The 24,361-nt window shown below is 38.0% G+C and overlaps 2 protein-coding genes across 3 annotated transcripts in view; one reads left to right on the top strand and one right to left on the bottom strand.

Annotated features, from left to right (window-relative positions):
• Nucleotides 1-12,522, bottom strand: part of LOC124135185 (espin-like) — a 51,738-nt gene extending 39,216 nt beyond the window's left edge. For both annotated transcript variants that reach the window (XM_046500425.2, XM_046500426.2), the window contains exons 1-4: nucleotides 12,314-12,522; nucleotides 9,855-10,229; nucleotides 3,652-3,780; nucleotides 2,109-2,263 (exon numbers count right to left, since the gene is read on the bottom strand). In XM_046500425.2, the coding sequence (XP_046356381.2) occupies nucleotides 2,109-2,263; nucleotides 3,652-3,780; nucleotides 9,855-10,229; nucleotides 12,314-12,332 (678 nt within the window). In that variant the 5' untranslated portion in view covers nucleotides 12,333-12,522. The remainder of the gene's footprint in view (nucleotides 1-2,108; nucleotides 2,264-3,651; nucleotides 3,781-9,854; nucleotides 10,230-12,313) is intronic.
• A 1,448-nt stretch (nucleotides 12,523-13,970) lies between these two features.
• Nucleotides 13,971-22,631, top strand: LOC124135184 (serine/threonine-protein phosphatase alpha-2 isoform). Its single transcript, XM_046500424.2, has 7 exons — nucleotides 13,971-14,168; nucleotides 17,647-17,778; nucleotides 17,986-18,216; nucleotides 18,381-18,485; nucleotides 19,035-19,258; nucleotides 20,076-20,210; nucleotides 21,157-22,631. Exons 1-7 carry the CDS (start codon nucleotides 14,114-14,116, stop codon nucleotides 21,259-21,261), a joined length of 987 nt encoding a protein of 328 aa, XP_046356380.1. The 5' UTR covers nucleotides 13,971-14,113; the 3' UTR covers nucleotides 21,262-22,631.
• The last annotated feature ends 1,730 nt before the right edge of the window (nucleotides 22,632-24,361 follow it).

The raw sequence follows: 24,361 nt of genomic DNA, 5'->3' as shown, positions 1-24,361 counted from the left end.
TTAAGGCTGAGCATGGCTCCATTAAAGGGGAGCATAGCTCTCTTAAAGCTGGGCATGGCTCCATTAAAGTTGAGTATGGTTCCATTAAAGGGATTAGGCTCCATTAAGGCTGAGCATGGTTCCATTAAAGGGAAGCATAGCTCCATTAAAGCTGGGTATGGCTCCATTAAAGGTGAGCATGGCTCCATTAAAGGAATTAGGCTCCATTAAGGCTGAGCATGGTTCCATTTAAGGGGAGCATAGCTCCATTAAGGCTGAGCATGGCTCCATTAATGATAAGCATGGTCCCAATATAAGTGAACATGGCTCCATTAAAGCTGGCCATGGCTCCATAAAAGGACTAGGCTCCATTAAGGCTGATCATGGCTCCATTAAGGCTGATCATGGCTCCATTAAGGCTGATCATGGCTCCATTAAGGCTGATCATGGCTCCATTAAGGCTGATCATGGCTCCATTAAGGCTGATCATGGCTCCATTAATGATAAGCATGGTTCCAATAAAAGAGAACATGGCTCCATTAAAGGGACCAGGCTCCATTAAGGCTGAGCATGGCTCCATTAAACAGGGCATGGCTCCATTAAACAGAGCATAGCTCCATTACAGGCGTGCAGAGCTCAATTAAAAAAACTCCATTAAAGATGAACATGGCTCCTTCGGAGTTGTACATAGTTTTACCATGATTTCAAAATTTAAGAGTTTTAAAAACTTATTGATTTCATAGTGTTGATGAATGAGTAATTATTTACACATCAAAGGAAAAACTGCAAACAAATGTGATATGAAATAGAACATTTCCTCACAATCAATTCTGGACGAAACCGATCAATGCATCATCACAGGGTGGCTGGGCAGTCATCAATTGAATCAATCACTAGAACAGTGAACCACAGAAAGGCAGGGCATCCATGTGCCTTGGATCTAGTATTTTAACCAAAGGACATCATGGTTCTCTCCTCGACATTAAGGAGATAAAACGAGGATGGTCGGCTTGGAATCATCAGCTGAGTTTGTCTGAGTGGGTTATCCATGTCATGCTGCGGAATGGTATCCTAGTAGGCAGCACTATAAAACTGGCATTAGTCTGGACGAGTCTGAATGCAACGTTAAACCCATTTCACCTCCCCTTCCCTATTTCTCTACATCTTTTCATTAGTTATTGACAAGATGAATTTATCTAGGCCTGATCTGAAGCCACTATATGGATGTAATCTGCGAATAAATCATAAAATTATATGTTAATGTCACGTCTTTGTAGAGGTGTCTAGTATTGCACTGACAACAGAACCAATAAAGAAGAATGCCTCTGAATTTAAGAAAATAAGTACTTAAAGAAGAAGCCAAATTTCAACAAAATATTGATTTATCTCAATTTGAAGGTCAAGGACACTTAGTTTGGGATCTTTGTTAAATTCAGGACCTCTGACCTCAGAGCTCTGACCCCATTCCTTATGTTTAACACTGTTAAATAACGTTGGTTTGTTTGCTGTTCAACGCTGCACACAGCAATATTCCAGCTGAATGAGGGCGGTCTGTAAATAATCGAGTCTGGACTAGACAATCCAGTGATTGACATCATGAGCATTGATTCATGCAATTGGGATACGATGACATGCATCAACCAAGTCAGCAAGCCTGACCACCCGTTCCCGACAAGCATAGTCGCCTTTTACGGCAAGCACGGGTTTGTGAAGACCTATTCCAACCCGGATCTTCACTTCAGCATGGATCGATGCTCATGATATTAATCACTGGATTGTCTGGTCCAGACTCGATTATTTACAGACCGCCGTCATACAGCTGTAGTATTGCTGAGTGCAGCGTTAAACAACAAACCAACCAACCAACCAACTGCATTCTGACTCTAAACTTTCAGACAGTGGCTGCTTACATGGTACTTGTATTGGACAAAAAAAAAGTTTCAAGAAAGAAAAATCAAAGTTTAACAAAAAAGGTGAATGTTTGTGTGTTCAACCATTTAGGGAATAAATATGATCTAAAAACAAATTTGTTCTGTTTAATAAGTAAAATTATTAGTGTTCACTGACTAAAGTGTTTCTTTCTACTATCTACCCACATCAGCACCATCCTTGAATAGTCTGTATCTTACCGCTAGACACTCGTGACTGGGGGAGGTGACGGCCCAATGGATGGCAGCACGCCCGTGGGTATCCTGTATACTGACGTCACCCCCATAGTCCAGCATGAGGCTCAGGGCCGATAGGTTGGCGTCATGGCACGCCTGGTGGATTGCGGTAGAACCATCTGGAAACAGACATCTGGATTAGGCCATAGGCATTTTTTTTATTTTTCATCTCCCACCGGGTTCTTTTACACTAAAAAATGTAAAACGTTTTTGCATAAAAAATTATGTGCTCTATTTCATCGAATAGGTGAGGTGAGGTGAAATGGGGTTTAACGTCGCGTCCAAGATTACTGCACTTATATAGCGACGTGCATGCACGTGTATGTATATGTGTGGCTGCTTGTACTAGTCCAGACTGATGCCGATTTATAGTGCTAGCTCACTGAGATACCATGCCGCAGTTTAACATGGATACCCCACTCAGACACAGTATACTGACTCCAAGCCTACCAGTCCTTGTTTTAGCCCCTTAATGCCGAGCGCCAGACAGGGTAACAACATACCAACTTTTAACGTCTTTTGGTATGACGCGGTCGGGGATTGAACCCCAGACCTTCAGCTCTCCGTTCGGACGCTCTACCACTAGACCACGGAGGCGGTCTCATTGAATAGATATTCAAAGAAGGCAAGTAACTCGCATTAATGCTTTGTTTTTTTCTTTAAAATAATTTCTCCAATCTTTCTCTCAGTCAGTACTCTCAACACTGATAACACTACTGCATAAATTAAAAATACAGTAATATTTAAAAATTATAACTTGGTGAAGCCCATTTACACATTATAAACGACAGACAACACATCATTATTCCAAGGAAAGGGTTTTTGTATTATTCTGCCCACTCCCTCTGAAGCTGATGATGGAGATGAGATACACAAATACCACACAAAGCCGCAGGGTAGAATAGGCTGTATTGGTTCTGAAGAATTAGTTTCTCAAAACTTGTTGAGTTTGGTTTGATGCTAGTTTTTCAGTCATATAAGGGTGGGTCCGCCTGCTGATGGTTGGTTGATTTGTTGTTTTACGCCGCACTCAGCAATATTCCAGCTATATGACGGCGGTCTGTAAATAATCGAGTCTGGACCAGACAATCCTGTGATTGTCATCATGAGCATCGATCCACGCAATTGGGATCGATGACAAGCATCAACCAAGTCAGCGAGCCTGACCACCCGATCCCATTAGTCGCCTTTTACGACAAGCATAGTCGCCTTTTACGGCAAGCATGGGTTGCTGAAGACCTATTCTACCCCGGAATCTTCACGGGTCCCGCCTGATGATAGAGACTGCATGCCGCAGGGCAGGAATTTGGTGAAACATGGTATGGTCAAAATAAGCATTACAGGCTTCTACAAACAAAACTTAAGTCAGGTATTCTAAACCCATGTAAAATTTATATAACAGTTATATTAAGTATTACCATCATCAGAATAACGTCTACCTTATTTCTAAAAACATATATTTTGTTTTTGGTGACCTTATCTTTAAGAGTGATATTTAAAAACTTACCATGTGCAGTTAGGTTAACATCGGCCCTCTGCTCCAATAGCGTGTTGACCGCCTGTGGATGGTCAAAGTGGACAGCGTAGGTCAGCGCCGTCCGACCAATACCATCCTGGTCATTCACACAGACAGGATCTGACCGAAAGGAACACAACATTACCGAACAGAACAAATAACAAAACTCAAGCAAAAAGCTTGAAAAAGTTAAAACTTTAGCAGTGTTAATAATAAAAGAGGGTCCTGGGGTCTTTGTGGTTTGCAGCTATAGTATTTGAATCTCGGGACCCCCGGGACTTTCTTATATTGACATTAGAGTTAGGACAAGGACGCTTCACTTTGGTGCTTCATTTCGATCTCTGTTGGTTAACTGCGGATGGAAACAGAAATAAAACTATCTCTGTATTCGAGTGTTTGTTCACAGAAACTTCAGAAGCCAGCAACAGTTCCGTCACGTGAATTCAGTGTTCAAAACCAACCACACAGACACAGGGGCCTGTAGGCGCTGTTCTAGAAAGCTTCCTTAGTGCTTTGATGATCGTAAATCCTATACTTTAACATAGACTTAAGACAGTCATAGAGCTAAGATGATTGTAACTCCAATACTTTAACATAGACTTATGAAAGTCATAGAGCTAAGATGATCGTAAATCCTATTCTTTAAAAAAGACTTATGACAGTCGTAGAGCTAAGATGATCGTAAATCCTATACTTTAACATAGACTTATGACAGTCGTAGAGCTAGGATGATCGTAACACCTATACTTTAACATAGATTTATGACAGTCGTAGAGCTAAGATGATCGTAAATCCTATACTTTAACATAGACTTATGACAGTCGTAGAGCTAAGACCTAACTCCTATACTTTAACACAGACTTATGACAGTTGTAGAGCTAAGATGATCGTAAGACCTATACTTAAACATAGACTTAAGACAGTTGTAGAGCTAAGATGATCGTAACACCTATACTTTAACATAGACTTAAGACAGTTGTAGAGCTAAGACAATCGTAACACCTATACTTTAACATAGACTTATGACAGTCATAGAGCTAAGATGATCGTAAATCCTATACTTTAAAAAAGACTTATGACAGTCGTAGAGCTAAGATGATTGTAAATCCTATACTTTAACATAGGCTTATGACAGTCGTAGAGCTAAGATGATCGTAACTCCTATACTTTAACACAGACTTATGACAGTCGTACAACTAAGACAATCATAACTCCAACACTTTAACATATATATGACTTATAAAAGTCACAGCGCTAAGATCGCAAAGCGGAACTGGATCCCAGTCATAAAACCACTGTTTAATTATCCAATGTAGATATTTCAGCTTGTGAACCTATGTGTCTTTACAGATCATTATTTACTGATCGAATGCAGGCATCATGATTATATGAACTCTACTGGAGTAAAAATGGAAAAAGTGCTATGTCTTGCTTATTGTAACTTAGATATGTATAATCGCTGGGATGAGCGAAGGCAACATGGGCTTGGGGCATCACATGGACAGTTGCAATTTAGAAACTGTCACCATGGACTAGCGGTGAAACGATACATCGGTGCACCGGTGCATCATAAGTTTTCTTGCGCCAAAACTATACACGATACTTTTTTTATGTATCGATACAAGACGATACACTTGCTAAAATATATTAATGTTCGTTTAATGACACCCTGGCGTTTTCTTCAGTCAAAATCACAAAATGTGTTGTAATAACGTTCACCATTAAAAATGCTGCAACGAACAAGTATCTAGCTTTTCCTTTTGACCCTACTCTTGCATATTTATAGTCAAGACATTTCCAAACGATTTGACGTAAATATGCATGTCGGGAAACATGTTGTTTCGTGACCTTGCTGTATCGTTTCACCTCTACCATGGACACCTGAAACTGCATGACAAATAAGTTTAGAAATGGTTCACTCGCTGGTTTAAAAATACCCAATACTAAATAGACTGAACCAAAGGGAGAACAAATATATTGAATACCCAAAGAAAGCTATTAATACCCGAAGTGAATGATAAAATGCAAGTAAATACTCAATGGCTCAAAGATTTATCTGAAGCACTGCAATAAACCAAGGCATCGAGTCGGAGCACCCAATTCATAAATTAATCACCTCTTCTAACAAGCATAGGTTGCTGGGGACTGAGATTCTCAACCAGGTATTCTTCCTAGGTTGAACACTGTTTTTTACACTTATAACTCCATAAATGAAAAAAACATATTGAAGTCAACATTTAACAAGAGTCATCCGAAGATGACATATCCCCCCGACGTGGCATGTCGGTAAACTGTGTGTACTGTGAAAGATATAGTTAATGTACATGTTGTATGACAACTAGTTTCATTATATGTCAGGGGCTACAAATTAAAAAGATAAAAATCTATAAATAACAAACTGCACTACCAGGGAACATGATTGATGTGTGCATAAAGTTTGGTGAATCTCTGTCGCATGGTTTAGAAGATATGCTCCAGGCGAGGACATTACCCTAGGTTCATCAATTTTCAATTTAAATTGAAAAAAGAAAAAAAAAGAAAAAATCTGTTAATAGCAAAGGCACCACTACATAACCTGCTTGATAGGTGTAAAAACTTTTGAGGAGCTAAGTTGTATGGTTCGGGAGATATGGTCCGGAGCACTACCCTCAAATTTCCTAAGTTCATCATATTTCCATGGAAACGACAAAAATATAAAATTCTAAAAATCTCTAAATAGCAAAAGGCACTACTACTGAGCCTGATTGGTAAGTGTACCAAGTTTTGTGAAGCTAGATTGTACGGTTTAGGAAATATGCTCCGGACAAACAATGATTACAGACGGACGGACAGACGGACGGACAGACGGACGGACAGACGGACGGACGGACAGACATACTGATGGCTATATCCCCCTGTCATTATACGTCGGGGTGATAAAAATAGTGAGTGAGTGACTGAGTTGGATTTAACACCGCTTTTAACATTAGTCTAGTTATATCACGGCGTGTCAGCTTAATGTGGGGCGAACCAGGATTCAAACCCACAATCATAGGTTTCTGGCGTGCACAAGGGACACAAGGGACATGTCAACTATAGTAACGTCACAGACAGATTAATTTATCGTTACCAACAAAAATGACAACAGTACGAATCAGTGACAGCCTTCTGCGCAATATTGCCCCATCAATTCTATTTTCAGCAATCACTATTTTGACAGTTTCTCGTATCAGTGGTAATGTCCAATTCACAAGCTGTAACCCCACACAAACATGAGATTCTAGCAGCAAAGTGTCTTAAGGCTGTAATGGTCCACCAGTGCATCATAACATGTGACACGTGACACGAAACATGATACACTTCGACCTGTAGTGATTAATATCCGTTCACACATAGTAAAAGTTATCTCCAAATCTCCTGGTCGACATGCTCACTGGTAGTGACTGGTATTTATCTCATCAGGTCTAATGCGTTATCTCCGCATGTCCTTGTGATGTCTTACACCAGCACAGACACTTGATTATCATGTTAAGTTATCACATGAACACAGTTAGTCTGTCTTACAGACCCTGATACATTTATATCAACTACAGCCCATGCAAGTCTATAATGTTTGGCAAGTCTAGATTACTGCAGTATCTGAAAATGAAGAGAATCACTGGGCTCCCTTTTTATTAGATTTTTATTAAGATAACTGAACAACTGTTTATTTCTGTACGATATGTTCATTTCAGAGACTATATGTAAGTCTAGAACACAGTGAAAGAGCTGTTTTCTCCTTGAAAGGCTAGAACAATTTATATTATACATCCATGTCAGAATGATGAGACCTGATTGGTTCATGTGAACTTGATAAAATTTGATGTATCCCGTCATGGAGGGTAATATATTTCTCAGCGGGAGAATAAATCCCTTATACCCAGCTTCGAAGCAAGAAGCTGCATGCTTTTTCCAAGTCCATGAAAGTCACGTGACATACCATGAGTTAACTTCAGCTCAATTGAAACAACTGTTTTCTATCAATTTTGAATTTGTTTTAATTCTTTTACAATGTCATATTAAAATATGTCGGAAAGATAAATTCATTGTAGCAGTATCATGAGAGCTACACTAGGTAATATGCATCCCGCGTTAGGTTTTATACCATGAACTGGCAGTGAGTGGTACAAGACCTAGCACAGGACGCATTAAACCTCACGTAGCCCTCATGAAAGTGCTACAACTTATAATATTCCTGTTTAAACTTCTCTTTTTATCAATGTGCTAAAAGGAGCTGGGGTGTGAAACCATATAAAAATTGTCATGGTCAAATTGTGCATTATTTCTTTACAATACACCACCATGTTACACATACTGTACTGTACATCACCATGTTACACTGTACTGTACTGTACATCACCATGTTATACATACTGTACAGTCCACCACCATGTTACACATACTGTACAGTACACCACCATGTTACACATACTGTACAGTACACCACCATGTTATACATACTGTACTGTACACCACCATGTTACACACACTGTACTGTACACCACCATGTTATACATACTGTACAGTACACCACCATGTTACACATACTGTACAGTACACCACCATGTTATACATACTGTACAGTACACCACCATGTTATACATACTATACACCCCCATGTTACACATATTGTATAGTACACCACCATGTTACACATACTGTAGAGTACACCATCATGTTATACATACTGTACTGTATACCACCATGTTATACATACTGTACAGTACACCACCATGTTATACATACTGTAGAGTACACCATCATGTTATACATACTGTACTGTATACCACCATGTTATACATACTATACAGTACACCACCATGTTACACATACTGTACAGTACACCACCATGTTACACACACTGTACTGTATACCACCATGTTATACATACTATACACCACCATTTTATACATACTGTACAGTACACCACCATGTTATACATACTATACACCACCATTTTATACATACTGTACAGTACACCACCATGTTACATAAACTGTACAGTATGCCACCATGTTACACACACTGTACAGTACACCACCATGTTATACATACTGTACAGTACACAACCATGTTACACACACTGTACAGTACACCACCATGTTATACACACTGTACAGTACACCACCATGTTATACATACTGTACAGAACAGACCATGTAACACATACTGTACAGTACACCACCATGTTACATAAACTGTACAGTACACCACCATGTTATACATACTGTACAGTACACCACCATGTTACACACACTGTACAGTACACCACCATGTTATACATACTGTACAGTACACCACCATGTTATACATACTTTAAGTACACCACCATGTTACACATACAGTACAGTACACCACCATGTTACACATACTGTACTGTACACCACCATGTTACACATACTGTACAGTACACCACCATGTTACACATACAGTACACCACCATGTTACACATATTGTATAGTACACCACCATGTTACACATACTGTACACCCCCATGTTACACATACTGTACAGTACACCACCATGTTACACATACAGTACAGAACACCACCATGTTACACATACTGTACTGTACACCACCATGTTACACATATTGTACTGTACACCACCATGTTACACATACTGTACTGTACACCACCATGTTACACATACAGTACACCACCATGTTACGAATACTGTACAGTACACCACCATGTTACACATACTGTACAGAACACACCATGTTATACATACTGTACAGTACATCATGTTATACATACTGTACTGTACATCATGTTATACATACTGTACACCACCATGTTATACATACTGTACAGTACACCATGTTATACATACTGTACAGTACACCATGTTATACATACTGTACAGTACATCATGTTATACATACTGTACACCACCATGTTATACATACTGTACTGTACACCATCATGTTACACATACTGTACAGTACACCATGTTATACATACTGTACAGTACATCATGTTATACATACTGTACACCACCATGTTATACATACTGTACACCACCATGTTACACATACTGTACAGTACAACATGTTACACACACTTTACACCACCACGTTACACACTGTACACCCCCATGTGACACATACTGTACACCACCATGTTACACACACTGTACAGTGCATATGATCATCAATCAGCAAGCTAACTTACTTTGGTGAACAAGTCGCTCAATTTCCTGCAAGTCGCCATCCATGGCTGCCTGAATGACAGGAGGTAGTCTGACGAAGTTCATACTGTCCTCTACACTCATGGTAGATGCCAGCCGTGTGAAACTGTCCATACTCATCCATTTCCACTGAAACTTGTCAGGGGTATCTACAAATGGGGTCATGGGGCTCAGCCCTCTCGCCGTCAACTGTAACGTATTTTGCGAGTTCTTCTCATGCGAGCGCGATTGTAATATCCGATAGTACTTCTGCATGTGCAACAACGCCAAGTTAAGTGTGTCCCGTAATTCTGCACACTCGCCATCTTCGTTTAGTTTGAGCAAAAACTCATGAATAAAGGCTGCTGCCTTTTGGAAATCTGAAACAAAGTTAATAAATGATTATATTTTTTGTTACATATACAGGCCTACAGACAGTGGTCAAACTACAGGGGTCCTGGAGTCCATGATGTCATGTATGGTCTTTGAATATAACGGACCCCTAAATCTCTAACATTAAACATAAGGGTTATAACATTATTCAAGCTCAATTTCCAAATTTCATCTCCCCCACCCCCCCCACCCTCCCAATATTATTGAGAGCAATCCTTTCAAATATTTATCAATATTCTATCTACCACTAAAAATCTATTATCAAAAATATGTCCATATATTTGAGTGAGTGAGTGAGTGAGTTGGGTTTAACGCCGCTTTTAACAGTATTCCAGTTATATCACGGCGTGTCAGCTTAATGTGGGAGGAAAGCCCAAAGTGATGCAGGTCTCAGACGTTTACCACTTCGGTGAAACCCACGAGCACGGGTATGGTGCTGACAAACCTAGAAACATAATCGGGGCGAACCGGGATTTGAACCCACAATCATAGGTTTCTGGCGTGCCCAAGGGACGCAACTCTGCACAGCGAATCGCGGCGCCTTAGACGACTGGGCCACCCATGCCCCCCTCCATATATTTGAAAAGTCATCTACCTATGAAATTACGAATGTAAAACCATGACTGTTTTTTTATTAATATTTTAGCACATGTTCACACATGTGTATCAAGTATGTTAACAAACTCATGGCCATTTGGCCTTTATTAATGAATAACCTCCTCTTCATCCTTCATTTCAAACACTGTACAAAAAATAAATTATTTTTTATTTAGATTTGATGATTAAAGAAGGAAATTTTCAGTAGTCTAGGACAAGCACACTAGTGTAAAATGTCTATCCCTGATCAATTCAAATCAGTACCTAATTGGTAAGGTCAGTACCCACCATTATGCCAGAAACAGTTAAAGAAATGTTTTCAATACTTCCAAATTGGATAAGGGAAGAGTTGCTATATGGCTGAAATAATGCCGATGCGATATTAAATTTTAACTCACTCACGATAAGAGAAGGGGATTTGGATGAGGGCAGTGGTCAGGAGTGGTGTGATAGTTTATGATCTATGGTTGTTACTACCAGACACATATGTTTGTCTTGCATAGATAGTAAAGTGTTTCAGGCAATGGTTTATGACTGGTCAAATGACATTTACATTGTTTATAGCCAAACAATAAACACCTCAGACATTTGATAACAATTCTGTGTGATCATGGATCATCATTTTAATCCAACTAGTTCCAGAGAAATATATATACGAAAATGCAGATGAGACTTAGGCAAGAAGTTAAATATAGCCTTTGCAGATAAAGTTTCAGAGGAAGAAATATTCATAAATGTTCCTATACTTCATCTCAAAGCGAGATTCATACAGTTTGCACATCGGTTTTTCAATTCATACCTCAATGAACTGGAAAAAATACACAGTCAATCCTTAAATGAATATCTGACAATAGCCTCAAATTAAAAAGTATTTCAAAAGAATCCCTGCATAATACTGAATCAGGATATATTTATTTTCAATTTTCTTCTTGAAAACAATATCAACAAATTAAGTTGTAAAAAGAGAATCGTACTGACAGATTACATGTTAGTATAACAAATTTGATGACATGTCAATCCCTTTTACGGTTTAAATTGTCGACTAATAACAACATTTTACAACCCAATAAGGGCCTCTCCCGATATAGTTGATATAGTAACCAGGGGAACAAGCGCGTCTTCCGACTACCAGTAATACTTGAATTAACACCTCGAAAACAACTTGGTGTCTAACAACTCATTTTGCTTTGATTGCAGTGCCACTAATTAGTTAATCAGATGCATGTCATCGATGGACAATCAGTGATTTGGGGAAATATGACAAGCAACGACTCGTTTACCCTCCACATGGCCGCATTTTGAAACATGAATCTGGGGATATATAGACCCTCAAGCCCTACACAACTCCCTAAAATAATTCAGTGCGGTATTTGATAACATGCACTAAAGACCTTAGGTCATTAGTTCACACATCTTGATTTAATTGTTAAAGTATTTTGCAGGGAAACGATGTAAACAAACCCCTATCACTCACCTTTCCGTTTTATCACCATCCTCGTTCACATGTCTCCGCTTAGGGCGAAATAATTCTAAAGGCAAAACGAACCCCATTTCTTTCTACATGTTCTCAAATATCCAATAATAGCATACTGTCCTCTAATTTGTTGCATCCCCGAACCATAACTCATGTTGTCATCTAAATTTTAACTATGAACTTGGCGGCCATTATTACCCACAGTTCCATTATTGACAATCATATATATACTATTTGCCCGCCCGCTACCTTTATCAGCACAACAGGTGCCCTTGATTTTAGATACACAGTATATTTCTATTCCAAATCAACTTATTTTTAGAATAACGATTATCCATTTTTAATTTCGTCAAAATTTAAATGTCACTTTAGTCGAACATATTTATCAAAACTTAAAATCCATATTTGAAACAAGCCGGTCGAAGTGATGAGATACGATTGTGATTTAATTAAGGAAACTAATCAATGGCTTGTTTTCCGAGCTGAATATGTAGTACGAAACAAAGGCACGCGGGCAGTCTATTAGATCATCATCATCACAACACGATGTGATTACGTAACAGTGATGTCAGTTAATCAATATGTGTCGCCTCTGGTGTTACACACGAATTGCCATTTATTGGACGCGTGCTTGGCGGGAAGGTATCCCATAGTTATCTGAGGCGCTTCAGAAGCAGTTGGTAACATGACTAATATTTGAAATAAAATAGAGAAAAGTATTCTATAGGTTTATGAATATAAAATTACTTGTGAATCCGAAATAATTTATGTTACAAAATTGATTTGTGTAACAAATAGACTTGGTAGATCTATACATTTATATGAACATGTTCATTCGCTGATATAATTTTTTTGTTCGTTTTGGTAATGAAAAATGTAACATAACATATTTCATTGATATTTTGTAAATATATTTCCGATATTTCATACATATAGCTGTTAGTTTTTACATGAAAGGTATAAATAAGGACCTTATTTCATACCGATGTTTATATTTACATGCATCAAAGACTTGACTTTATTCGAATTGACTATGTCGTTATGTGGAAAAAAAGGACAATACGTGTAAACACGTGACGCTGCTTTCAACACACGGATTCTCTTCAATTTATCCATTTTTCATTTTGCAAACAATTGTTATTACTGTAGCTCATACAAAAACGGTTGAAGACATATCCACACCCTATTCATAAAGTACAGTATGCAACAGGTTTTCACTTTTCCTCCAAAATTCAAAATCGTATTTCTTAGATCTTCTTCAATTATATAAATGACAATGTCTGTTCTTGATAATATTATTATGTCTTTGATATAACGTAATGCCTACTTACACATATGCCATTGCAATTACTTTTGTTTTGCTGTTATATATAAATTCATGTTTTGTTGTCTTCTTCTATTGCACTTGTTGACATTCGATCCATTAGAATAGTTGTGATCCCGGTACTTTTTGGTAAAAAGTTATTGTTATTTGTATATTGGCGCCTGAAAATTAATGTATGACGCCAGTTTTTAATTTTAATGCAATTTCAAAGTATAAATGTACTTATTTTGTTTTTGGTACTTATAAATAACCTGCTGAAACCAAATATGTATACGGGCTTTGTAACTGCGAAGAAAATAGTTCCTGGACTATTCACTGTTGATACGGAAATAAAATTCATACGCCCTTCGTAACGGCCGCCATCTTTCTTTGATAATTTTGACATAGGGGCTGACTTCAGAAATCTGTCATCATCGGGACTTCCAAGGGATAAATACATCTAAAATTCCAACACATCGATAGGTGAAGTCTTTGTGATGGCAGATACAGACAAATTAAATATCGATAGCATCATAGCACGGCTTTTAGAAGGTGAGTAATACCGCGTAAACCGCGACAGAAATGGGATGATACTCAACATAATAAGATACAAAGAATATATAGAGGACGGACAAACTCTTTCTATTAATATGTGTAGCAAAGTAGTAACATTTCCTGTCATTGAGCTTTGACAAAAGTGATACAGTTATATGTTACTCTGCACGTTTTTATATCAATGTTATGCTGAAATGGCTTTGTTGATTGTTTACATTTGAACCATTTTGGAGACGTCTGACAGATAAACGTTCTCTTTATTTGACATTTATGCTTGCCCGGAGAAGGTTTTGGGGATAAGCAACTACATGACGATGATGACTACAACGTTTTTATATTCGTATAAGATTCCTAGGTGTTCTTTTTACTTCATGCCCGATTCACGAGAAAGACAGTGGATTCAAAATCGTTCACGAGTGTAGGCTAATATTCCGCCCCAAGTAAATGCAGTCACTGTGGTAGGCCTAGTTCTATTGTTATTTCAGTTATTACTATATGTGATATTCAAAATGTATTATTGTACTACATGGCATGAAGCTTGACAAATATAGAAGATTAGACTCGCCATGTTACGAGTGAGGAGTGACTACTAGTAAATTGTAATGGTAAACCTTAGGCCCACATTCTCCTACAATAGCATATTTAGTAAATTGCCATGGTCCCATGTTCTACACAGTGGGGATTTAGGGTTAACATTGGTCCCCAGCAACCTATGCTGTTTGCAAGAAGCCGACTTGATGGATCTGGTGGACAGACTTTGTGACTTGTTTAAATGCATGTCACCGTACCATCAATGGTGTAGATGCTTACTCATTGTACCAGTAACAGGATGGTCTGGTCCAGAATCGATTGTTTACAGTCCGCTGTCATAAAGGCATGTCATAAACTAACAGCTATGTGGCTTTTGGTATCAATGCACTGTCATAAGATGTAATTGTCCAGGGTTTAAGATCAGTTCATTTTCTAAGATGTGGACTTATTTTTACCCCAAATGTATTAAAGATAACAGTGACTGATGCTCCAGTATTAGACTTTCCTACCCTGTTACTGATTGAAGAAGGGCTGTGATGATACTAAGTCTGGTATGATACATACATGATTGATCACAACAGTGTGTGTGGAAGTCATGATTGAAGTCAGTGGTGCAAATGCTGTAATGCCTTGATATGAACAGTAATATCATATGTAACAAATATGTAAAGCCAGTAATTGAAACTAACGTTAGGCGGAGACGGGTAATTCAGTAAGGATCAGGGGTTTGGAAATTTCAAATGAGAACCATACATTTTGGGCACCTAGTGCTACCTGCCTGGTGCCACATCAAGACTTCATACAAAATGTACCATACACTGCAGCGTTAGAAATAGGCACTCGTCCTATAGCCATTGCCAAACTGACCAATAGTTCAGGTATCACAGTGGTAGAAACTAACATTTTAGTCTACTAGTCCTTATAATGATAAGATATAGCAAAACCCCTAAAAATGGTAATTTTTTACTAGTCCTCATGATACATGTACCTTATTTATTGGGAAGTTTGGCAAGGACTACAGGACTAGTGTCAATTTCTAATGCAGTATCATAAGGACTAGTAGAAATTGCCCTCTTTAAGGGTTTTGCTATGTGTTAAACGCTGCATTGCGCAACATGCTACAAGGTTCTTCTCTGATTAATCCAAATGTCCTGAAATGTGATTGAAATCAGATCAAGGAAGTAAACAATACACTGCCATGTGTTTCATTGGTCATACTCATAGACTCAATATTTACACTTTTTCAAAGCTATGTTTACTGTCTGTTATAAATATTTTGTCAAAATTAACTAAAGGATTAGATTTTTAAAGCATACTGATTTCTCAAGTTTGGAATTGATTTTCCACACTCTTGATGACTCTGCACATTCCCTTATGGACTACAACTTTTGCCAATAAATGGAAACCCTGTAGATCATTTTGGCAAACTGCAGAAAATAAGAACTTAGTTCCTATCCCTGAAAGCCTAATGTCAGATTAATGCATTGACCTACAAAACGATAAATGTATCGAAACTTGAATAGGTGAATTGTCCAACCCCTTTATGATTACACTTATTAATAATGGTGGTTATGGAGAACATATTCCTAGTGTTGAACAATTATCTTAAGCATTGGACGATCAGCCACTATTCATCATGATGCCGAAATGTAGCTGTTGTGTTGCTGACCGCAGCATGTCCAATGCTGAACAATATTTAATCGCTGGAACATATTTAATATATGAATGCTCTTTGTTAATTTTGTTTTGTCTACATCCTGTCAAAATACGGAAGTTCTACTTCTCATGCTCTCGTCAGAAAACCTGGTCATGGCTTTTCCAGGTTCCTAATTTGAGAGTTCAATGAGCAAGGAAGTTAAACAATCACTTGCTTATGACAAACTGTAACTTTCTACTGCAGAACACATTAACCACTGAACATGCTGAAGTAGTTGCGAGTTGTCTCGAGTCATGTAATTGAATGAGTTAATCATTGTCTATCATTTATGACTGCATTGTTACACCACTAGGTGATACAGACTTCATCTAACCTTACTCAGTGATGACACTAATGGCTCTTGATTTATACAATCTATTATTAGTCAAGCAATGCTCAAGCAAATCTTTTCAGTAATTAATGAGTTATAACCTTTGTGTCTGTACTTGAGAAAAGTTCAGTCATGATGTTTACAAGCCATAGCGACATACATTAGGTATTGAGAGTATAAGTCACAAACCAATCCTTTGTGCTGTATGGGCGTACCTCTTTGAATATTTGAAATTTTCACATAAAGTGTCCATGTCAGAAAATTTATAGAGTGAACCCTGATACAGTATGTTTCATTCTGTAAAAATATGCATTGTTTAGGGATTGGTTTTATAGCATCTTCAGAAACAGACTGATCGTCATTTTAGATTCATGTTTGGATTTTTCAAGTATTTATTTTGAACTTGAATTGATGAATTTGATATTTTTAAATAAAATCAACGTTTGACATTAAGAAAAAAGATTTTGAAAGAAAAAGATTTTCTAATCTGTTGTATTAGAATTTGCAAACTTACCTGAAATAATCTATTCCAGTGCATATTGTATGACATCTTGAATAATGCATTGTGACTGAACGTGCTTATGTGACAAGGTGACAGTGTATTGTTTTCACATAATTTCTTCACGGTCATTCCTTCTTTTGATCAACCCATGTAGTCAGGGATGACATAGCCTTGTGTTGAAAAGGTTAGCTCATCGTGCCAAAAGCCCAGCTTTGATTCCCCACTTAGTGCAATGTGTGAAGCCCATTTCTTAGTGTCCCCTGCTGTGATGTGGCTGGAAGAGTGCTCTAAAGGCTCTTTCACATTAAGGTTGTTCCAGATTCTGCTGAGAAATTCCAACAATTGTTATCTGTGATGTTGAGCATGTTATTTTCTGTGAATTGCTAGCTTAAATTTTGTTTGTTCAACTTTGCAGTTAGAGGATCAAGACCTGGCAAAAATGTCCAGTTGACAGAATCTGAAATCCGAGGTCTCTGCTTAAAGTCAAGAGAGATATTTTTAAGTCAGCCCATCCTTCTGGAACTTGAAGCTCCCTTGAAAATATGTGGTAAGTGAATAGTTTGGTGCATTGGTTAAAAACACAACAAGACATATACTCAAAATTACAACAACATGAACAAGTGACTTTGCTTATAATTTTCATGATCTGTATTGGTAAGCAGTTATTGTACTGATTGTTAAAAAAAAAAATTCAATCCAAAGTTTGTGTTATATTTTTCAATCAGAAGCTCATGAGGTTGTGTTAATGTTTCAGGTGATATTCACGGTCAGTACTACGACCTTTTGCGTCTATTCGAGTATGGGGGTTTCCCACCCGAGAGCAACTACCTGTTTCTTGGGGACTATGTGGATCGAGGGAAGCAATCTCTAGAAACGATATGTCTGTTGCTGGCATACAAGATCAAGTACCCAGAGAACTTTTTCCTTCTTCGGGGAAACCATGAGTGTGCAAGCATTAACAGAATATATGGATTCTATGACGAGTGTAAGTTTTGTATGAATATTCAAGCACCTTTTTGGAAGTTCTCATTATGAAGTTCTGTAATACCTATTGCTTCTTGTTAACTTAAAAAACTCCATACACATTTCTTCATTGCTTTTTGCATTAGCTTTTAAGACAGAGTATCATAACTACTCACATTTTTTCAGGCAAGCGGCGATACAACATCAAACTGTGGAAGACATTTACAGACTGTTTCAACTGTTTACCAATAGCTGCAATCATTGACGAGAAGATTTTCTGTTGTCATGGAGGTATGTGGCATGTCAACATGTTATCATACACTGTATAATCAGAAATATTACGAAGAAAAGGGCATTGTTTGTCTTATCTTGCCACATCATTTTTTAACATCCACTTATCATGCTTATCAAGGCATTAATTTATTGTTAACTGTTTTTATTGTAATTTCAAGTGATAAGAATTATAAATGTTGCTTCTAGTGAAGGTGTTTTGCTTATTTCAGAATATTATTTGTAGTTTGTGCAAGTGTGAGTCTGGTGTGTGTCCGTCTTGTCTGCATCTGTCTGCATGAAGGAATCCCTTCCAGGGGAAAACTCCTGACCCTTTAATCTGAAGTACTGCAAGTTGCTGTGCAGTTGTCTCTCATGATCGTCTGGTGATGGCATCTGAAGCCTATATTCGCCCCCATTATAACCAACACAATGTTGTCAGATATGATCAAGGGGAGACAATTCTATGTGCAAACTGGAATGATGGAAGAAGTACTGAAAAGGTGATGTGTCATTTAGCAAGTATGTCAACAGTCGAATGATGACATTCTTGTTTCATTTATATTTCAGGCTTGAGTCCAGACCTTCAGTCTATGGAACAGATCCGACGAATCATGCGACCAACAGACGTCCCCGACCAAGGTTTACTGTGTGACTTGCTGTGGTCAGATCCAGACAAGGAAACAATGGGATGGGGAGAGAATGACCGAGGCGTGTCATTTACATTTGGAGCAGAAGTCGTTGCAAAATTCTTGCACAAACACGACTTGGACCTTATATGCAGGGCTCATCAAGTATGTTCAAACCTCACATTAAAAATGTTAGATAATCTCTTGACCTGCCTATATGAGGTATGGGGTTGACTTTTGTCGAGAATATTGTGATGCTGGGTTTACACAGCCTCCTTGTAAGGCCTAATGCTCCCTCACAGTGGAAAGTCCATCAAATATGATTTTTATTTTTAGATGAACATTTCGACATCACAAGTCCTGCCTTTTTTTCCTGTATTAGACCTGGGAGTAGTATCCCTGCATATCTAAGTGGGAAGGAGTATTGGTTTGGATGTCATCCATTCTTATTTCTGCCCACCTGGAACATCGATAATACAATTGAAAGTTGTAGGAATAAATTGTTATCTTACCACTGATTTTGCCCGATACAATGGCATAACAACATTTTGTTATTTGATTGAACTTTTGATTGTATATTCTTCTGTCATTCCCAGATTTGAGAGTATCTTTAGGACATCGTGAATGGTACTCCATCCATGTCCTAGAAAATGAATATGAAACCGTGTCACCAATCATCTGTAAACATCTTGTCAGAATACAAAATGTGATACACAGCTTTTGGAAAGACTTTGCAATACAAAGTGTACTTAATACATGGATGTTGACGTCCACAACAATCTTGAGTTTCTTGACCTAGCTAGTATGTTGAGTCAGTTTAGCTCCAGTACTAAGGCGATATTCTCTTGCATACAGAAAGTATTCCTTTGTTTTGAAATGCCCGATTCTCATTTACCAGCCGGATTATGGAAAATTGATGTCCAGTTTGTTTTTGTAATATATGTCTGAGCTATGATTGAGTGATGACCTTTGTCTATTTCAGGTTGTAGAAGATGGGTATGAATTCTTTGCAAAGCGCCAGCTAGTGACACTGTTCTCTGCCCCTAACTACTGTGGAGAGTTTGATAATGCTGGTGCCATGATGAGTGTGGATGAGACCCTCATGTGCTCATTCCAGGTAAGACCCGTTGTTTTGTAGTGCATGATTTGGAAAAACTTTTCTCACCACTGAACTTTCTGTGCTTCTAATAGTGACAATTATTTAGTAGAGTGTTAGTACCAAGTGTTATTGTTGGGGCAAAACTCTTTCTTGTATGAGAAACATTTCATATTTTTTCCTTGAGCTAATGCAAAATAGAAATAATGTATAGAAATAGTATGTCTAGAAATGGAAATTGCAATTCATCAACATTTTCAACAGTCCAAGATCTCAAATTCAGTGTGAGCTTTGTGTAAATTACATTGAGACCATGGTATGCTTCTTATTTTAGTCTTATAAAGGTTTCATTAAGAAGTTCTTTAGCTTAAATGACATTAATCTGACAGACATACAGCACTCTATTGAACATTAGATTATAGCCGTTCTTGACATCTCGCCTAACCGGTATAAGACTTGAGTCTTCTCACCAGGACAGTCTGAAATACATTGTAGTACACAACTTTAACAGCTTTGAAAATTAGAAAATCAAAACATCTTAGGTTCCTGTTTTTGTCACACATACACGTGCATGCACGTCGCTATGTAAGTGCAATAATCTTGGACGTGACGTTAAACCCAAATTTTACCTCACCTACTGTTTTTGTTTTTAGAAGTAATATCAGTAAATAGAAACAGTTGCCCTTTTAAGTTTTCAAAACTCAATTAGAATAATTAGTAACTGTTTAAGAGGTGACAGCTACCCCATGGAGAACTGTTAGTAGGTTGCTGCTTTGAACATTTTGAAAGTGCAGCCTCACCATAGTTTGGAACATGAGATTTGAGTATGTGAGCAGTCAATGGTACTGTCACTACTGTGTATTGTCAAATTGCATGAAAGGAACTGTAAGGTTATCTGACTTTTCCAGAGAGCATGATCTTCTATTACAATTTCCTACATTAATATTTGTACTGCTTATTTTTCCAGATACTTAAGCCTGCAGATAAGAAGAAATTCCCATACGGAGGATTAAATGCAGGTCGACCAGTCACACCTCCTCGGGGAGCCCCGAAAGCCAAAGGAAAGATGTAATCATGTCAATAATGGGATTAAAGTTTAAAAGTAAAAAACAAAACTGCAAAACAGACCTGGCAGAGACAGCTGATCTGTGCCCGACAGATGGCGGCCGACAATTCAGACACAGCAGCCTTGACATAGTGTACTAATGGACCTGCTCACTTTTCCCTGTTAGCTGGCTTAGCTAGTGTGTGTTAACAGTTGTGTGATGATACACTGACTGATATCGGATGGAAGATAAGCACTGTGATGTAGCTACCAGGATGGTGGGGGATATTCTGCCCAGGCTGCTGTGGTTGAATCAACTTTGAACGAGCAAGACCAGCTGCCACTTACTAAGGGAGCATCAAATGGGTTGGGTGGGCATTTTTTTAGTCTGTGAGTGGGATGGTCTTTGTAAATATTGATAAAATTTTGTTTCATGAAACAGTGTTGGTGTGCATGTTAATACCATGGACATGCATCCTCCCCTGCTTACCAGTGCTGTACAGTTCTGGCTTGTCACCACTCCTATGTCTAATGGCGGTCTGGGAACTTCACCAATCTGACACACTGAACGACCTGCTGCCAGCAACCACCAGTCATGTCCTTAACTCTTTGTTCACTCACAATATGATGAAATACTTGATTATGTATGTATTTTATTTAGAGTGTATAGTCTAGCATTCCCGCAACAAAGTCACCAGCTGTACAGGACTTCATTTCACATGACAATAAATTTTTAGTCGCTCCTGTTGTACAAATGGAACTTCTTATTTAAATAATTACTTATTGTCTGTCTGTGGTTGTTCTTCAGTCCTATTCCTTTGTGGTGTCCTGGAGCAAGCCGGTGGTTCCTGTTTTACCTTCCTACTGTGTAATTTATCACAATGTATTCTGGCCACGGCCTGACAGGAATCCACACAAACAAAAAATAATTGGTGATCGTTAAAATTTGGAGAATGCATCAGATAACACTTGACAGTCTTTGCGCTTTACTTTTCATTCTTTGAAGGTGATTATGTGCTAATATTGGCTCGGAAATAGGAATGACAATTCACACATCAATCACTTCATGTATCAATTTTACAATTTGTTCGGTCAACTGTAATGTGCTTTCAAGTATATGTATCATACTTTCTTGTATAAATAGTTTCAAGAGAATATTTATGAAATTCCAATGATGCGATTTTAGAGTTTCGTTTGAACTGTATATGCTGAAAAATGCTACAGGTTTCTGTGAATTGCTGTTCCCGTGAAGAGAGATTTTATCACTAGTCTCCGAAAATCATTTGTGCAGTTAGTGAAAAGAATTGTGTTGATCATTACCATTTTATTATGTCCATTTGTCTTCTTTTGTAGCTGAAATTCTCACACTGTAAAATAAATGAATGTAGTTTCGTAAAGACTTAGTTTGTTTTGTCAGTTTTCTTTATTAAAATTGTGGTTCTTTCATCATATCATGCTTCAATTAAATACAAATTAAGTGGATTTTATGCCTAAGCATTATTTCAGCCATATTCCAGCCTGAAGTGTTCAAGCCTTCAGCAATGTTAAAGCAGGATACTATACTAAACTTTTGATGGGATGGTCGGATAATCTCATTCTATTTAAATGTACATTTGACATAAGAGAATTTTGTGTATCATAAAATTGGGCACTGCTTTATGCTATATGTGAAGATGAGATATCAGATGGTATATATTGAGTTTGGGTTTACAGTTTATATTTGGTTTGCTTTTATGAAACACTTCAAACTTATGGAAAGAATAGGACCTCATAACACTCATTAGCGTTTGTTGCAAGCTGACTGACATCTTACATGGTGTGAGATACAAACAAGACATTGTCCTTACTCTTTGGGAACACTGGGCACGTTCTTTTTCAAGTCATGTCTAAGGACATATACATATTTCTAATAAAGCATAATAGATAAATTACCAATATTTGTTATGAATATAATTTTACATAAACGGTCCCAAAATGCAGGAAATGGCGTTTGAAGAGCATCTAATTGTTACTAATTTCTTGGCCCTCAAAACTGGTTTTGCTTATAGTTACAATTAGCCAAACTGCGCTCCTGTTCTTCAAACATTACAGGTCGCCTAGACTACACGAGGAAGCTGTGAGAACTATTGAACCCTAGTGTTTATCATATTGCAATAAGTTACTCAAATGTCTTCAAGCGATTGAACGTGTGTGTGGACTTTCTGTGTAAGCCAACCATCAGCCCAAGTTCCTGTAAGGAGGTACATAACGGGTTCAGTTCGCAGAAGTTTATCAACGCTTGCACAAGAAGACGACTTGTGCACAACACTTGCTGGACCTGCCCATGGAATACTTTGACTGATCCTGCAGTGCAAGCTATGTTCAGGTTTCCTTTACATGTGGTTGGTTGGTTTGTTGATTTACGCCGCACTCAGCAATATTCCAGCTGTATGACGGCGGTCTGTAAGTAATCGAGTCTGGACCATACAATCCAGTGATTGACATGATCATCGACCCACGCAATTGGGATCGATGGCACGCTTCAACCAAGTCAGCGAGCCTGACCACCCGATCCCGTTAGCCGCCTCTTACAAGCATAGTCGCCTTTTTGGGCAAGCATGGGTTACTGAAGACTTATTCTACCCCGAATAGCAGTAACGATGACGACAGCACGGGATGTCAAGTCACATGGGGGAGAAAGTGTTATATTGAGGATCGTCAGCTGTCAAAATTTTCATAACCATTAAAGTATCGAGCAGAATATCTATTTGAAGCGTTCGTAAATAATTTAGACAATACTTTTCTCGCTATCCAACGAGAAGTTGACCGTATGATCTGTAGGTACGTTTTGTTTTACGGTTTGAACAGTATTGTAGTTGTATCACTGAGTGTCAGCTTGATGTTGAATGAACGCCCGAAGGGAACGGATGTCTTACAAAAGTAACAATACACGCAGTATGTATTATAGTTTCACCAGGTGTATAAATGTGTACATGTATAAAAACATTACAAATGTCATGAAATCTACACTCCTATTTTTAAAATACACAAATAACCTTACAAAGTATGTGCACAATGATGTTAAAGAATGAATATTAACGCTTCAACGTAGCACTAACTGTATGAAAGCCGCTGAAGCAGAAGTAAA

This window comes from Haliotis rufescens, unplaced genomic scaffold (assembly GCF_023055435.1).
Source record: "Haliotis rufescens isolate VD_foot unplaced genomic scaffold, xgHalRufe1.0.p SCAF_15, whole genome shotgun sequence".
In the NCBI taxonomy this organism is placed as follows: domain Eukaryota; kingdom Metazoa; phylum Mollusca; class Gastropoda; order Lepetellida; family Haliotidae; genus Haliotis; species Haliotis rufescens.
Note: the sequence above shows the minus strand (reverse complement) of the source record. Positions and strands in the feature narration are given on the sequence as shown.